The 18,650-nt window shown below is 43.5% G+C and overlaps 1 protein-coding gene across 1 annotated transcript; it reads right to left on the bottom strand.

Annotated features, from left to right (window-relative positions):
- Positions 1-2,294: 2,294 nt before the first annotated feature.
- LOC133114187 (NACHT, LRR and PYD domains-containing protein 3-like) lies at positions 2,295-18,079 on the bottom strand. Its single transcript, XM_061223356.1, has 12 exons — positions 18,023-18,079; positions 17,698-17,808; positions 17,331-17,441; positions 17,006-17,116; positions 16,535-16,589; positions 14,799-15,135; positions 12,121-14,041; positions 10,696-10,869; positions 9,400-9,573; positions 8,696-8,857; positions 5,494-5,540; positions 2,295-3,274 (listed from the first exon to the last, which is right to left on the bottom strand). The coding sequence occupies exons 1-12, from the start codon at positions 18,067-18,069 to the stop codon at positions 2,679-2,681; spliced, it is 3,846 nt and encodes a 1,281-aa protein (XP_061079340.1). The 5' UTR covers positions 18,070-18,079; the 3' UTR covers positions 2,295-2,678.
- Between the last annotated feature and the right edge of the window lie 571 nt (positions 18,080-18,650).

Raw genomic sequence — 18,650 nt, 5'->3', positions numbered from 1 at the left:
CAAGTTTAGAGAAGAGAATCAGCGAATTAGCAGGTTACGCAAAGCTGGGTTAGATTCGTAAATTAGAGAGGAGAAGAAAGGTTTGACACAAAACCCAAAACCCCAAACAAACAAACAAAAATATTCTAGCTATCTGACCAGAGGGGTATAGCATTATTGAATTAGTTGGATAAATACACCTGGGCCCTTTCCAAAACTGGAACGTGGATTTCTTCCCATTGGGGAGTTTTGTCTCACCACTGTTTAAAGGTTGTTTAACTCCTTATGCTATTGGGGCTGAGATGTTTAATTCTCTTCTTCGGTGTCCTTAAATGAGTCATACAACAGGACAGAAACACTTGTAAATTTTGTTCTGAAGAAATTAAATCTACAAACGAGAAAATTGGTGGAAGCAGCAATATTTAAGATTCACTTTAGCTAACCAACTTATTTGGCTATGTAACTAGCTGGCTATATATAACTAAGATATGATCGTCTACCACAAACGATGCAACTACAATTTACAGTTTCAGACAAATAAAGTTTTAGCTAAACACGGATGATTGAACATGTAAAGTGATAAAAAGGAACGTGTAGCTGCCCAAATTGCACTCCGGACAAGCGATCACTGAAACTCTATACTATTGCTTATTATTGCAGCGAATAATACATAGCTAGTTATAAAACGATAGCAGTTCTCAGTAGTAACAAGCAAATTAGCTATTGCGAATTTACAAATATCAACCTGATGCACAACGCTGTGCAACCATGCTCGCAACGCTCACTCGGCTAATTTGGTTGTTGCTACTGATAGTGAACTGGTATTGTTTTATAACTAGATATGTAGTCTTCGCTTGGATAATAAACAGTAGTATACAGTGTTTCAGTTATTGCTTGTCTGGAGTGCAATTTGGGCAGCTACATGCAATCAATCCAGGCCATTGGCTGTGGCAATTTGAACAAATTTTCAACCAATGAGCTTGAATTATTGTACAGCTATACAATGTTTTGGTAAAGATTGTAAAAAGACTGTAGTAGCTTATTTGGTTTTATAATAATTGAGTACATTGACAAAGCTGCTGGGCCTTGGTATTACAGGTAGTCTTCCCCACCAAATAGGTAAATGAAGAAATACAAAAAAAAAATACAACAAGTCTGAAATAAATACACACCTTGACGCTATGTCCCAGATGGGCCCCAGCACTTAAACCAAGTTTGGCCCTTATGGGTTGAGTCACACCAACACAGTTGAGAGTAGAACACAGCACAATAATAATTATAGAAAGATGTGATGCAGAGCACAACCCGTTGTCACGACACTGTTTGCAATGAAACACACAATATACAGCAAGGAATAGTCCCTGAACTATTGTCAGACACCTGATATGGGCATGCACGTGAATAGCAAAGAAACCAGATTAAGAGAATACACACCTTAATCACTGTACAACAAACATGAACCAAGGTCGGGCATATTAATACAAATAATAATGCCCAACAGTAAAAATGTACATAAATAATGAATCACAATGTCATTATGCATAGAATAGCCTACAAACAATAAATGACTAACATTACGAACATAGGGGAGAGCGGGGTCTGTTGTGACACGGGGGTCAGTTGTTAGCCAATGTTTTTTTTTTCCTGAAACCAGCTAGCCTGCTGTAAATCACATCGCACACCCTCATACACGTCCTCTTCCCCCTCGGATTTCAAAAATGTAACAACTCGTGTCACAACAGTCCCTACTCTCCCCTACATCAATAAATGAATAATACAGTCAGTATGCAGAGAATAACTCTCTCTCCCAGTCACTGGAGAAAACATTAGTAAGAGTTTAACAGCAACTACGTTTACAAAAAGGCATGAGAAAATATGTTGTAAAACCTTTCTTGATACAGAAGCGGAGGCAGTCAGACAACGCACCTTGGCTATTGCAATTTTGGCCCGGCAATAACCACACACTGGGACAACATGAAGTCTTCAAATTACAACAGAGTATAATAAAAAATATGTACAAGTACGTGAATTAAATTCTCTTAGAGGATCACACACATGCCAAACAATCTCAGACAGCCCAGCCACAAGGATGTGAGGAAGAGAGAGACATGGTAGAGGCAGGCGTACCTGTCCTACATTGAATGCCCTAAGTACCTGTGAGACAGCACACCCTCTCTAACACTTTCAGTGGTGCTGATGGACGTCAATCCCTTCCCGAGGGACAGGTAAATAATTGACTGGATAGGAAGTGGGAGCATGAGAGATGAAGGGGACAAGATGAAAAACAAGTGCACATTGCGCACTGGAGGAGAATGTGGCCATCTGCGTGATCGGTAATACAATCACCTCACTACAAAAAGATAAGATTAAAAGCAATAAAAAGCGATTACATGTGTACTAAAGAAAACGTAGGGGACATGAACCTCAACAATAGAACCAAATTATTTACAGAATAATTCCATTAAAATGTAAAAACAAAACAAAAATTTTAATTAGCTGGTAGGAAAGTGTTTAACCTGAACCTTATGTTCTTATGCACAGGGTTTAAGCTGTACTGAGGTTAATATTGAATACAATTGCAGTGGTATAAATGTTGTTACGTTTTCGGCATGATTGTCTATTGGTTTCAGTAAGAAAGCATTGGGTGCACATGCAAGTATATGGGTGGGTATGAGAGAGAGCAATTGTGTGTGTGTCTTCTACAGTTGGCAGAGGGACACTGAGGAATCACACACTCCAAATCCAGCATAGAGGGGTGTGTGTTCAGTGAAGTGTGTGTGGATTGTGTGCAAGAGGGTCAGTGTGTCAGAGTCAGAGACGCTGTAGAAGGACAGAGTTCCGCTTGGACGGTCCACACACACTCCAACCCTGTAATCTCTTCTACCAAATAACCGTCCTACTCTGGGGTAGGGTGAGGGGGAAGGTATGCGTTTGCTGTTATTATTGTGTCTGATAACACAACTGAGATTATCAGAGAAACTGCGTTTAACACAGCTCAGTCTCCAAGAGTTTTCATTCCCTCCAAACCTACTGCCAGAATCCTCTCCTTTCCTGCTGATGCCTTTATATGTCACTGCTATATCAACCCTTGCCCACAAAGTCAGACTGAACTCAGCCTCCCAGTAACAGCGCTCACTTGGACTCTCTCTGCACAAAACCTGGGGCTCATAATCAAATCTCTCTGGGTGGTCAGGATATGGCCCTCTCTCCGGTGTATGTGTCACCTTCCTGTTCCCCTCGGACAAAGACAGCTCTCTGTTTGCTGTGTTTGGATCCAGTGTGAGCTGACAGCCATCTGCATTAAATAGATTCATTATTATTATTAATATTCACCTCATTATTTGTATGAGAGAAAGGGCTGTGATTGCACCAATGTGTGTGTGTAGGAGCCGTTTATGCACTTATAGGTTCTGAAAAGGAAAATGAATGTTAAATGAACTTATGGTAAATGAATAATGAATATGTTATGAGAACGTAAATATGAATGATTAGTTTTGCTGATTATTATTGTTGATTTATTATGCTACTTACCCTTTAAGAGACCATAACTGATCAAGCAAAAAGGTTTTCTACCGCACGCACTAACAAGGATAGAGGTATATGAAGAACTCTTCATTTTTTGCGAGTGAACCTAATGGCTATCTAAGATCCGGAGTGGCTATCATAGTTTGAAAATACAAAGTAACAACAGTGTGTTTGTGCATTTATGTGGGTAAAAGACTTTAAAAACATCGCTCACACGCACACACTGGACCTCCTTTATCAATATTTTCTTATATCCACATGTAAACTTGTGTGATCAGAACCAAACTAACAAATTCTATTTATCAAAAACGTGTTCACTGAACTTGTGATTTAGCATAAATTGTCACCCCTAAAATGCAAACTTTTGACAATATAAACAAACAGTGAAAAATTTGGTGCAGTGTAGCTGCACACTGTGGAGTAAAATGGGGGTAAGCAGGGAAATGGCAGGGACGGGAGGACTAAAGCCAGGGAAGATATTGCCGTTGTTGTAAACTCTGTCTCGTGTTGAATGGAATAATAAAAGTGAAAAACGAGCTTTACAACCCTGTTTTTTTTTTTCATTCACACACCCGATACTAACAGTTCTGGTGTGTAAATGAATCACACATTGTTCTCGCTAAAACCCTGGAACGGGCGGTCTGCTCCCAACTGTCCACTTATCTTCTCCACAACAATCTCCATGACCCCAACCAGTCTGGCTTCAAGAGTGGCCACTCCACTGAAACCGCCCTGCTCGCGGTCACTGAGGCACTCCACTCTGCTAAAGCAAAATCCCTCTCCTCTGTCCTCATCTTCCTCGACCTGTCAGCCGCCTTCGATACAGTCAACCATGAGATTCTGCTCTCATCGCTGTCTGGGATGGGTGTCACAGGTTCTGCACTCGCTTGGTTTTCCTCCTACCTCTCTGGTCGCTCCTACCAGGTGACTTGGAGGGGCGCAGTCTCCGACCCTCAACCCCTACGAACTGGAGTCCCGCAGGGCTCGGTTCTTGGGCCTCTCCTCTTCTCGCTATACACCATGTCTCTTGGTCCTGTTATCTCTTCCCACGGCTTTTCTTATCATTCCTACGCTGATGACACCCAACTCTTCATTTCCTTCCCCCCCGACACCCAAATCACCACACGGATCTCTGCCTGCTTGGCTGATATCTCTGCGTGGATGACTTCCCATCACCTGAAGCTCAACCTTGCCAAAACTGAGCTTCTCTACATCCCTGCTAAGTCCTCTCCGTCAATCGACCTCTCATTGACTGTTGAGGACTTTGTAGTTTCCTCCTCCCGTACGGCAAAGAATCTTGGGGTGACTCTTGATAACTGCCTCACCCTGGCTCCACAAGTATCCTCCACTGCCAGAACCTGCAGGTTCTTTCTGTATAATATACGCCGTATCCGTCATCTCCTGACTGAGAAAGCCACCCAGCTCCTAGTCCAGGCACTCGTAATTTCCCGCCTGGATTACTGCAACTCCCTCCTAGCCGGTCTCCCAGCGTGTGCCATCAAGCCCCTCCAGCTGGTCCAGAATGCTGCAGCCCGCCTGATCACCAATCAGCCCAGGTCGGCTCATGTCACCCCGCTTCTCATTGGCCTCCACTGGCTTCCCATTGCCGCACGCATCCGTTTCAAGGCCCTAGTGTTGGCATTTCAGGCTGCTAAGGGGACTGCCCCACCTTACATACAATCCCTGATCACTCCCTACTCCCCAGCTAGACCACTCCGGTCTGCCAGCTCTGGTCGCCTTACGGTTCCCTCTCTACGTGCACCTGGCGGTCGAGCTGCACGTTCACGCCTGTTTTCCGTTCTGGTTCCTCAGTGGTGGAATGACCTGCCTACCACTGTCAGAACAGCAGAATCCCTCCCCCTATTTCGACGCAGACTCAAAACCCACCTTTTCAAACTCTACCTTAGTCCTCCCTCCTGATTTCCCCTGTCCCTCCTTTCTGATATCCCTATCCTTGTCTAATAGTGTTGCGTGTTAATACAGACTCACATTTCCTGGGTCCTGGTTTGGTCCTGGTCTCTCCTCCATGGTCCACACTGTAAGAACAGAAGAACAGAGAGAGAGAGCGTGAGTGAGTGCGCGAGTGAGTGAGTGAGTATGCGTGCGTGTGTGAGAGGGTATGTGTGTGTGTCATTGACAAGGTGTTGTGATGCGTCAAGTGCAGTTGTGCAGTAGTTAGAGGGAAGGTGCATGTCTACTTCCCCTGCTTGCAACTCTCTTGCTTACAGCTCACTGCCGCTGGCTAGTCCCCGATGGTGAACAGGGAAGCAGCCTAGTGTGTAAGCCTTCTCTTGCCAGTACACAGCCTCTCCTTCACCAAGACTCCTGCCAGGCCTCCTCATGGCCACATACGGTAACCGGGTGCCTCGTGGCCCCAGGCAAACTTGGCAGGGGATCTCGGAGCTGCAGTCATCCCCAGAGGTGTGATGTGCAGGCCCGCAGTTGTGGACAGGCCCTGGCGTCCACCAACCACTGTCCCGCTGCCTTGTGGGTACGTCCAGAAAGACAAAGGCTAGGGGAGCACACCCTGAGAGAGAAGCTGGCGTACCATAGGCGGTCGTCCAACAGACTGGAGCTCCGGCAGCCTCCTGCAGCTGTAAGGAGTTGCCAGTCATCCTGGATTATTTACATTATTCCAGTATTATTACTCCGCACAGCGAAGAAGTGATGTTGGAGCAAGTGCATCCCCTTACTTTAAATAACCTCAGCGTACAAGTATCTGCTACTGGTTTAGTGAGTTCCATCCAGACCCCTGCAAACCTATCAAGTCTACTCGCGATGGGGTGCCTGGTGAATGGGCAGGATTGAATGATCTGGAAGCTCCTAGCTAGGTCCCTGCACAGTAGCGGCACAGGGCTATTTGGTCGTCAGCAGCTGGGATTTTGAGTTGCAGCTGCTCCCGGCAGACCCCTGTGTGTCTGAGCAGCCCTATTAAGGACCACACTGCTCACCCCAGTTGAAAAGGTCTAGAAGAGGTGACCTAAACATTGCCCACTCAGACTCTCCTAGATGGGGTACCGTGCCCATCAGGACATTCTGTTTAGCGGTCGAAAACAAAAAAGGCTAAGTGTATTCCTACGACTTGCAACATGGAACGTCAGGACCCTCTTGGACTCAACACCTTTAGCCACAACACCAACAGGCCCGGTCGAAGGACTGTGCTGATCGCGGCAGAGCTGAAGCGCTACAACATCGACATTGCTGCTTTAAGCGAGACCAGACTCCTGGGTGAAGGATCACTCAAGGAAGAGGGAGAGGGTTTCACCTTTTTCTGGAAAGGTTACCCCACAGGAGGACAACACCTGCATGGTGTGGGCCTGGCCATCAAGAACTGCCTCCTGCCAAATCTCACTGAGATACCGACTGGCATAAGTGAAAGGCTTATGTCACTGCATCCCCCTCGTCAGAAAGCAATATGCCACCCTCTTCAGTGCTTATGCACCCACCCTTCCATCAGAAGAGGATGTGAAAGACCGCTTCTACGTGATGCTGGATGAGGCCCTCCACAAAAATGACAAAATCTTGCTGTTGGGTGATTTCAATGCAAGAGTGGGGAAGAATAGTGACATTTGGAAAGGCGTGATTGGACAACATGGCATCGGCCACACCAATGCAAATGGGTTAAGACTCCAACGTCTCTGTGCTGAACACAATCTCACCATAACCAACACCATATTCCAGATGAAAAATAAATACAAAACCCCCGGTCCAAGCACTGCCACCTTCTGGATTACATCATTGTCAGGCACTCTGATCTGAGGGATGTCCACATCACACGAGCCATGAGAGGGACGGAGTGCTGGACGGAACATCGGATGATCATGGCCATGCTCAAAATGAGGATCTGCCCAGCAGTACGCCTCAGAAAGTACACCAAAAAAGGCTGCACTGTGCCCGACTGCAGGAAACAGAGGCATGCAACAGCTTCTGCTTTTCCCTAGCTAAGCAGCTGGAGAACATGGAGGGGACGACCGATGACAAGTGGTCCTCCCTAAGTGCTTCACTTTGGGCTGCAGTTTCATAATCTATCGGCTACAGCAGGAAGAAGCACCAGGACTGGTTTGATAAACTCCATACACATTTCCACTCTCCTCAACAGCATGCCCATAAACCTCACTCAATAACCCATCTTCTGCAGCCCTTAAAACCAAATGGCAAGACCAAAGGAGAGAGGTGGAGCATGTCCTGAGGCACATTAAAAACCAGTGGTGGGTACACAAGGCACAGCAAATACAATCCTATGCAGACAGGTATGACATGCACACATTTTATGATGCAGTAAAGGCCACTCATGGTCCAAGAGCCTACACTGTCTGCCGCCTTAGAACTGCAGATGAATCCTCCCTCATTAAGGATCAAGCTATGATTATCCAGAGATGAGGGGAGCATTTTGAGGCTCTCTTAAACCAGTCAGCCCCAGCTGATGTCTCAGTTCTGGAAGAGCTCCCAACCCTACCCACCATCCAGAGCCTGGACCTTCCACCTTCCTTCTCTGAGGTACATGCTGCCATAAGGGCACTGAAAAACAATAAATCCCCAGGACCTGACTCCATCCCTGCTGAGATCCAGAAGCAGGGGGGATATTTCAGCAGCAGAGCAATCTACCTCTTCATCTCCCTAGTATGGCGGGAAGAAAGCATCCCCCATCAATGGAAGGATGCAAATCTGTGGTCCTTCAGAGAACCAACTGCAGGAGCATAGAGGCCACCATCATGCACCACCAACTGAGATGGCTTAGCCATGTTATCAGGATGCCAGCCAGCCACCTTCCACGCAAGACCCTGTATGGCCAGCTCCACCTAGGCCGTCGTTCTGCAGGGGGTCAAAAAAAGAGGCTGAAGGACCAACTAAAGACCTCCCTAAAGAAGTGTGGAATAAAGCCTACTTCCTTGGAAGCTGCTGCTGTAGGTTGCTCCTCCTGGCATGGACTCTGTCAACAAGGAGTATAACTGGCTGAGGAGCACAGAATTGAACATCGTCTGGCAAGAAGCCAGAGAAGAAAGGCATCCATGTTTGCACCTTGTCCCATCGGGTCAGGCTTTCACTTGCCCTGTCTGTGGCAGACAGTGTGTATCCCACATTGGACTATACAGTCATCAAAAGACCCACAAACCGTAGTGGAGGTCATCATCACACACGATGGACTACCTTAACATAACGTAAACCATGTGTGTGTGGAAACTGTACTTACAGCAGTGTGAGTGTGTCCAGTTTAGCAGCAGACAGCGCTCTCACTCCTGAGTCTCCCGGGTGATTGTATCTCAGGTCCAGCTCTCTCAGGTGTGAGGGGTTTGAATGCAGAGCTGAAGCCAGAGAATCACAGCCTCTCTGTGTGACTCTACACCCTGACAGCCTGCAGGTAGACGGACAAACACACATTACAGCACATTCATATAAACTAACAGGGCTGTGTTTAAACACAAGGCAGTGTGTCATGGCAAGCCAGATGAGGATTTATTGCATATCCTTGATATCCAATTTGCAGTTTCCCCCAGTTGCCTGCTTTTTAGGACGTGCTCCAACATTTTATCTTACTAGATGAATGAAATAATTTTGATACTGTAACAAAGTTCTGATTCATCTGACTAGTCATTCTTTTTGAGCCTATTGTACTTCATACTTATTTTATGGTACGGTTGAAAGGCTGACTTGTTCTGACTGTGTTGCCACTGGACCGTACTAAGCTATAAAATAACAGGACTGTTTATTTATTTTTCTTCATATATTAAACTGAAATAATTTGATTAAATGCTTTGCAATTGTACAATTGATGTCAGATTAAGAAGTTAAATGGGCATGCTGAAGATCTGTTTTCACATTAGAAACATTAACATTAGTGCTGTATTAGGCACAATGGAGCCCTTTTGATTTGAAGGGGCTTTTATTTGTACTCACCCCAGTCTTTGCAGTTTACAGTGTGGGTCCTCCAGTCCAGCAGAGAGTGCTAACACTCCTGGATCCAGCAGCTCGTTGTCTCTGAGCTCCAGATCTCTCAGCTCTGAGTGAGGGGAACGCAGGACGGTGGCCAGAGCATCACAGCAGCCCTCTGTGAGATTACACCAACCCAGGCTGTGGAGAGACCACACACCCACACATTCAAATCCACTACTCAGTCTGACACTGAGCACCTTGGCAGTTGATACATGTGTTTATGTATTTCTTATTTGTATATGCATTTCTGAGACAGGGAGATGGTTGTGTAAATTAGATTACTAAAATATTATGACTAATCCACAAGTAAGAACTTGATTTCTTAATACTGTCTCTCTCCTTTAATAATTCCACAGAAAAAGCAGATGTCACAAGTCTATAGTATTTCAAACAATTGCCTCTGAGTATCACCATCATGTAGGCTATTCCATGCATGTTAAAAGTTTCAGTTTCACTGAAAATGTTGGAGGAGTTTCCATTTCTATCTACAACGCACACCCCCAATATTCATCCCCACCTACAGCTTTTGTCATCTTCATCAAACAATTCCAATGACTTAATATTCATTGGAAGGAATTGGTCATTCACAGAGAATTGGGTGCCCTTTAATTCTTTAAACTTTTGCAACATGGCCAGTTTAATTTTGTAATCTGACAGCCTAGCAACAATACATTGGGATTTCTGGGAGATCCTATGACCCAAAAAATGTTCCCTTTACATTCAGCTGTGATTTACTGTACCTGTCAATCAGACATTTTGAGATTTTGTTTCAATAACCAAACTTTCCACTCAATTCAACTCAACTCAATTAGAAGCAACTTGGGCAACTCTCTTTAAATGTTTTTTTTTCATCATTTTGAAAAATAGAAAAGCTTATCTGCAAAAGAAAGGCAACTTCACTTTGATCATTCATAAATATTTGCACCATCGCTTTCTTATAAAATTTTATAGCTGTCCTTTCGCTACTGAAACCTGCTCATCAATAAGCTTTGTAATTCATTTTCGTACCGATACTTGCCTACCAATCACTCACCTAAGCATTACGGCTTGACCATTCATTAATATCATTGTATCAACTGACATCTCAATCGGTTTGACATACTGTACACATCACAAAACTTTTTCCGCGATTGGAATGGACAGAAATTTGAGTGGGACAATTTCTAAATAGAATCTTATAAATATATGCCTACGCATTTTACTATGCAGATGGTCAGTACTTTTGGACCATTTAAGCTCACAGTACACAACACTACTCACTTCAGTCTCTGTAGTTTACAGTTCGGACTTATCAGTCCACCACAGAGCAGCTGAGCTCCTGAATCCCCCAGTTTATTGTAGCTGAGGTCCAGAACTCTCAGGGGCGAGTTTGACGACTGGAGAGCTGAGGCAACAATATCCATAGACCTATCTGTGAGGTTACTGCTGTTCAGTCTGTAAAGAAGAGATAGTAGTATTATAACATTATTTGTACACATATGACCAGGTAGTGCAGTGTGTCTGTTCTGCAGGGGTTACATATGACCAGACTAAATTCTGTGACCGTTTTCAGATAAAATTATCTTGCTGAGAAAAGTTATTTGTAACTGGCTCCATGTAGAACACCGTTTAGGGCTATATTAATTTTCTATATGCATTCAAAACATCAGGTGAAGTTTTGATATGGACGCCTGAAGTGGACTTGTTCCACTGTACAGTATTTGATGAGTCAACAGAATTGATTGAAGATCTGGATCTTGATTGAAGAGAGTTGAATGAATTAATGAATGAATGAGGAAATGCATGCCTGTGTGCAAGTGTAAGTCAAACTCAAAAGTTTGATGCATGCATGATATTATGCATTTGAAAAATCTTCATCAAGACAAACACGCCTTGTTGTTCTTTTAACCAAATAAAAAAATTCACAAATAAATGACCCCTACAATACCGGCCCCTATTGTTATGGCCGAAGTGCGTACTAACAATATTAAACAAAAACAAACAGGAGCCAACACAAAACAAATAACCAAACATTTCTAACAAAGGTTTGTCATATTAGATGAGGATGTAAGCGTGTAAATTCAGAGGCTGGCCGGAACCAACAGGCAGATTTTGTTGATCATCCTTCTTTGTTTGAAGCTTCACACTTTGCACTCTTCCTCTTGCATCAGGGTTGGTATCAATAACTCTTGCTGTCATGCATGAATAACGTTGAGCATTTCTTCTAAATCTGTTCCAGTTTTGGCACTTTTGCATGAGGGGAAGATATTCCTTTACCCATCCAGACCAAAGCAGATCTGATATGTACTCTTAATTGGCGCCAACGGCGTCCTGCATACATATCCTCTGGCTTGAAGACACCAGGTGGGAGCATGGGCTGAAATTTAAGTAACAGCAGTGGCAGAGGAGTACCCGGAGGAAACCCATGTAGACACGGAGAGAACATGCAAACTCCGCACAGAGAGGCCCTGTCCGACAGGGATTCGAACCCAGGACCTCCTTGCTGTGAGGCGACTGTTGCTAACTTTGAAAATAAAATAGTAACTTAAATCAAATACAATTAAGTCATGAGTTTTTGCACTGGATGCTGCTTATGATCTGGACATTAATGAGGATACAAGCTGTTGAAGCATCTTGATTCAACACTAGCAAAGAAAGTGTGAAAACATGCACTCAGTCATCAACATTATTAATAAGAATACTCACATTGCCTTCCTGCAGTTTCTGACTACTGGTACTAGTCTCTGATGACCTGCTGCTGATGTGTTGTAGGTTTTCAAGTCAAAATCATCCAGGATCTCTTCTGACATCAGTAACACAAAGGCCAGTGCAGAACACATGTGTGGTTCCAGATTTTTATCAGAAAGTTTTCCTGATTTCATGGAATTCTGGATTTCTTTCACAAGAGAGTTGTCTTTTAGTTCATTCAGACAGTGGAACAGATTGATGGTCCTCTCTGCTGAAGATTCCTCTCTGATCTTGTTCTTAATGTACTCGGCTGTTTTCGTAATGCTCTCTGATCTGCTTTCTGTCTGTGTCTCTGGTTCTGGTACAGATGATCTGCTTGGTGAGTTGTCTTCCAAAAGTTGTCTTCCAAAAACAGTCATGAAATCATGAACGGATTTTGTTTTGCGTCTTCCTCCATCAGGTTTGCTTCCTGTCTGTGTCATTAGTCCTCCTAAAAGAGTCTGAATGGAGTCCAGAGAGAGTCCAAGAAGAAACCGGAGGAAAAGGTCCAAGTGTCCATTCTCACTCTTCAAGGCCTGATCCACTGCCATGCAGTTTAACTTGATTAGCGGCATTCTGACAGGTTTAGACTTCTTTGTTTTTCTGAGTGCATTTACCTTCTTATTTACACACAAATTAAACACAAACAATGCAGCCAGATACTCCTGAATGCTCAGATGCACAAAGCAGTAGACTTTCTCTTGACCCAACCCAAGCTCCTCTTTAAAGATCTCTGTGCACACTCCAGAGTACACTGAAGCTTCACAGACATTGATGCCACTCTCTTGTAGGTCCTCTTCATAGAATATCAGATTGCCCTTTTCCAGCTGTTGAAAAGCCAGCTGCCCCAGTTTCAGGATGATTTCTGCATTGGACTCCAAAGTTTTCTCTGGGGTTGGGTCTGCATCTGAGCCATGATACTTCTGATTCTTCACATCAGTCTGAATGAGCAGGAAGTGTGTGTACATTTCAGTCAGAGTTTTGGGCAGATCTTCACTCTCTAGTTTACCCAACATTGTCTCCAGAACAGCAGCAGAAATCCAACAGAAGATTGGTATGTGACACATGATGTGGAGACTCCTGGATGACTTTATGTGCGAGATCATTCTGCTGGCCAGATTCTGATCTCTGATTCGCTTCCTGAAGTACTTCTCCTTCTGTGGATCATTGAACCCTCGTACCTCTGTCACCTGGTGCACACACTCAGGAGGGATCTGATGGGCTGCTGCAGGTCGGGAGGTGATCCACAGGAGAGCTGAGGGAAGTAGATTCCCCTTAATAAGGTTGGTCAGCAGCACATCCACTGATGATGACTCTGTTACATCATAGCAGTTCTTATTTCTTTTGAAATCTAGAGGAAGTCGACACTCATCCAGACCATCAAAGATAAGCAAAACTTTGAATTCATCACTTTCAACACTTTTGATCTCATTCAGTTGTGGAAAGTAGAGCTGGAGAAGTTGCATCAGACTTAATTCTTTATCCTCCTTAAAATTCAGATCTCGGAAAGGAAGCGGGAAGATGAAATCAATGTCCTGATTGGCTTTTCCTTCTGCCCAGTCTAGAATGAACTTCTGCACTGAGATAGTTTTCCCAATGCCAGTGATGCCCTTTGAAAGCACAGTTCTAATTCTTTTCTTTTGTCCAGGTGAGGGCTTAAACATGTCACTGAAGAGGATTGTAGTCTCCTGTGCGGTTTGTCTCTTGGATGCTGTCTCAATCTGTGTGACCTCATGTTCATTATTGACCCCCCCACTTCCCCCCTCTGTGATGCAGAGCTCTGTATAGATCTCACTGAGCAACATTTGATGGCTCTGCTTTGCTGAACTTTTAATTGTGCATTCAAACTTGCTTTTCAGATGAGTTTGCACTGCCTGCCTGGCTCTTTTTATGGATTCATCTGAAGAGAGGAAATAATTATGGTTAAAATTATAAATACATTTCTCATTCAGACTTCACAAAGTCAATGGAAACAGTATTACACACATCATATCATTAAATCAGCAAAAGAAGTACATACTGTTTCTTTCGTACAATAAGGATGAAAGAAAAACCATATTACATTGTCAAAAATGGGTTTTCGTCCCATTCCATTCAAAATTGTCTTTTTCTATTTCATTTCGCAGGCTTATGTGGAAAATATTCTACAAAGGTCATATGGTACATTTTTGTGCTGGGTGCACAAAAGCCCTGTATACAAACTGAGGGCAGTCTGTCTGATAGGACAGTGGATTAGTTATTGGCTTTTGAGCACGAGGTTCCTGAGAGTTAATCTCATGGACCTTCATTTACTTGCCGATGCTTGATGGAATATAAAATGCCTTTGTGTGTGATGTTCTCTATATGCAAGACTGTTCATTTAAAACACTTTTAGGATCGTGGTTAATGTGAGCATCACTGGGACCTGCAAGGTTGATGGTTCAATCCCCGTTGTAGCTACAATAAGATCCACACAGCTGTTGGGCCCTTGTGCAAGTCCCTTAACCCCACATTGCTCCAGGGGGAATTGTCTTCTGCTTAGTCTAATCAACTGTAAGTCGTGTTGGATAAAAGCATAGGCTAAATAACATGTAATAATGTAATGTTATCACTGATAGACTTGTTAGCTGAACTCATTTCAGTGTTATAAAGGACACAGTTACGAGTGAAACTCTTACTGTGCTGCTCATCTCTCTCCAGTGAGTCAGTGAGATCCTTCTGATTCATGCTTTTCAGGATGTGGAGTGTGATCTTGAGAGACCTCTCACTGCCACAGGTCTCCAGCATCTTCTCAACTATGTACAAGACTTCTGGATCCTGCTGCCCTCTCTTAATGCATTCTGGGTAGTCATGAATTTCATGACTCTTGAACAATTCTATCATCGTCTTAAACTTATCCAACACACAAGGATCTTCACACAGACTCTTGCATTCTGGACAATCCTGACTCAGATGGCTCTGAAACAGTTTAAGCTTTTCTTCCCTCTTCAGCTTCACCAGAGTATGCAGGAGAGACTGAAATAAACACACAAAGAGTTGTGCTGTATCAGTGTGAAATAAACACATGAAGAGGTGTGCTGTGTCAGTGTGAAATTGTTAAACCACCTTAGCTGTTATGCAAATGAGGGTCAGAAAAGCCATTATGAGGCCGAGAAACAGCCAGAGCACCATTCACACTGGGACACACAGCTAGTGAGAGAAGCTTCCAGCTCCATTCACATCAACAGAATGATGCACAGGTTACCACAATAACCATCGTTCAATGCGACAAATTTGGCAGTACTTTAAATGTATGATTTAAATGTGTCAGTCAGTTGTTGTGACTCGTGTTAGTTATAGGTAATAATTTAATTTGAATGAAATAGATTGGATTTTTTTTGGTTTGGATTCTGGATCCCTTTAAAAAAATGTACTAATAGCCAGTTGCCATATTAAAGTTTTCTGGGGGAGGATTCCCCGGTCTCCTCCAAATAATACAGGGATGTGCTTCTTAGCACCGCAGTAGGAAAATAGAAATTGGGGAACACTGATCCACAAGACCTTTTTCCATAACCATGTTGGCTCTTTTACGTACTGTACTTCTTGGCAAACTGTTACCTGGCCATCAGGTTTTTGCAGCTACCTTGTGGTTTGCATTTTGCAGTGTAGTTCTGTTTAGTGTAGTCTTCTGTGGAGAGTATTCACTGTTGGACAGGTTTTTTACTTCTTTACGGGGACAATTTGTCAACTGTAGAAGTCAGCCTACAGCCTTGCGGCTAGGTTGCTTGACTAGGACCCAGAAGGTTGGTGGTTCAAACCCCTGTAACCACAATGCGATCCGTGCAGCTGGGGGCCCTGGAGCAAAGCCCTGAACCCCACTCCAGGGGAGGGTAGGTCACTTTAGATAAATGCGTCAGTTAAACTGTAATGTAATGAGGTTGCCCTTGGCCTGCCAGTCCCACTATGATTACTGATATCACCAGTGCTCTCTTATTAATGATGTTACGAGCAGCTTATGCATAATGTTTGGCCTATGACTGACAGTTTTTTCTTATTTCTTGGCCTCATAATGGCTTTTTGACTTTCATTAGCACAACTCTGTTCCTCTTGTGGACCACCAATAACTGACATTCAAAAGCCTAGAATGAGGACACAGCTGACTAATCAGAAACACCTGTAAAGCCATAACTTATATGTGGTGAAACCAAAATGTATAAAAATATGCTTTAAAAAAAGCTGGAAATATGCACTTTAGCCACGTGTAAACTATTTGAATCTAAAATTGTGGCATACAGAGCCAAATCAATGAAAAACATGTCTTGGTCCCAGCTCAGTGTTTGGAAAAAAGAACGAAAAAAAAAAGATTTAAAAAAAACTTGCTGTCGGAAGAAGACATAACAACCTACTAAAAACAATTAGGAAAAGCTGAACGCACCTGTTTTGGGAAATACAGTTTATCTGAACTCTTGAACTCCAGTAACTGCTGGATCCTGAAAATAAAACCACTTCCAGTTAACCTCATCCTCTAACTGCAGCTCTAACTCACAGCACAGAGATGGAGCCTCCAGTTAACCCCTTCCGTCCCAAGAGTACCATATGGCACACTCGACCACATACATTGTCAACCAATCAAAATGAATGCTATACCATTTCTTTCAGGCCCTATTAAAACCCAACTAATTTTTTTCAATTTTCACAACCAAAGCCAAAAACCCCTGGGATTTGGGTGGAGCCACTTTTTGGCTTGATACCGAAAGGGTTAATCTCATCCAGTTACTGCAGCTGTAACTCACAGGACATCTGAATATTATATTATACTTCAGCTACACCTCAGTGTGTATTAATGCACCAACCTACTCCTGAAATGAGCTGCTTCATTCCAATTAGTCAGACACATCAATCTTACCTTTGATCACCTGTGAACCCTCCTTTGAAGTTGATTGGATAATCCATTGAGCATTCACTCTTCATTGACACACCACTGGGAACAGGTGACCCTGGTCTTTCTACCTGGACCCTGTGAACAAAACATGGAGACAGCGTTTCCAGTAAAACTCATTCTCTTACTGCAGTTCTAACTCACAGCCAGGGGACCAGGGATTGACATTACTCCAGACGTTTGCAAATTCCAGGGGCTACTTGGAGGTATTGTAGCATATTAAGCCTTTGGTGCCAAAATACAAATTTCCCCCATCGAAGTGTTCTGCATGCATTTGAATCTGTTTAATAACCTTGGATTGTCTGTGAGGCCTCCTGTGCAGTTGATTGGATAATCCATTGAGCGTTCACTCTTCATTGACACACCACTGGGATCAGGTGACCCTGGTCTTTCTGTCTGGACCCTGTGAACAAAAGATGGAGACAGACTTTCCCATAATATTTAGCTGCTGAATGCAACTCTAACACACAGAACGTGGTGACAGAATGTCCAGTTAAAATAATTTTGTTACTGCAGCTCTACCTCACATCTTATCAGAATGACACAGTACCCCACATCTACATATCAGTGTGTGTTCATACACCAACCTACCCCTGAAACATGGCAGTGACACTGAATTCCAATTAAACTGTTATGTGAATTTGAACTGGTTTAATTACCTTTGATCATCTGTGAACTTTCCCCTGAAGTTGATTGGATAATCCATTGAGCGTTCACTCTTCATTGACAGACCACTGGGAACAGGTGACCCTGGTCTTTCTGTCTGGACTCTGCGAACAGAACATGGAAACAGCGTTTCCAGTAAAACTCATTCTCTTACTGCAGCTCTAACTCACAGCCAGGGGACCAGGGATTGACATTACTCCAGAAGTTTGCAAATTCCAGGGGCTATTTGGAGGTATTGTAGCATATTAAGCCTTTGGTGCCAAAATGCAAATTTCCCCCATTGAAGTGTTCTGCATGCATTTGAATCTGTTTAATAACCTTGGGTTGTCTGTGAAGCCTCCTGTGAAGTTGACTGGATAATCCATTGAGCGTTCACTCTTCATTGACACACCACTGGGATCAGGTGACCCTGGTCTTTCTGTCTGGACCCTGTGAACAAAAGATGGGGACAGACTTTCCCATAATACTTAGCTGCTGAATGCAACTCTAACACACAGAACGTGACAGAATGTCCAGTTAAAATCATTTTGTTACTGCAGCTCTACCTCACATCACATCAGAATGACACAGTACCCCACATCTACATATCAGTGTGTGTTCATACACCAACCTACCCCTGAAACATGGCAGTGACACTGAATTCCAATTAAACTGTTATGTGAATTTGAACTGGTTTAATTACCTTTGATCATCTGTGAACTTTCCCCTGAAGTTGATTGGATAATCCATTGAGCGTTCACTCTTCATTGACAGACCATTGGGAACAGGTGACCCTGGTCTTTCTGTCTGGACTCTGTGAACAGAACATGGAAACAGCGTTTCCAGTAAAACTCATCCTCTTACTGCAGCTGTTAACTCACAGCACAAGGAGACTGTCAGGTATCAGAACAACTGGATCCAGTAGCAAGACCACAAAGTAATGTTCAGAGTATTTATTGAAAACTTG

Source organism: Conger conger, chromosome 16, assembly GCF_963514075.1.
Source record: "Conger conger chromosome 16, fConCon1.1, whole genome shotgun sequence".
In the NCBI taxonomy this organism is placed as follows: domain Eukaryota; kingdom Metazoa; phylum Chordata; class Actinopteri; order Anguilliformes; family Congridae; genus Conger; species Conger conger.
This window is presented reverse-complemented; position numbering and strand designations above follow the sequence as displayed.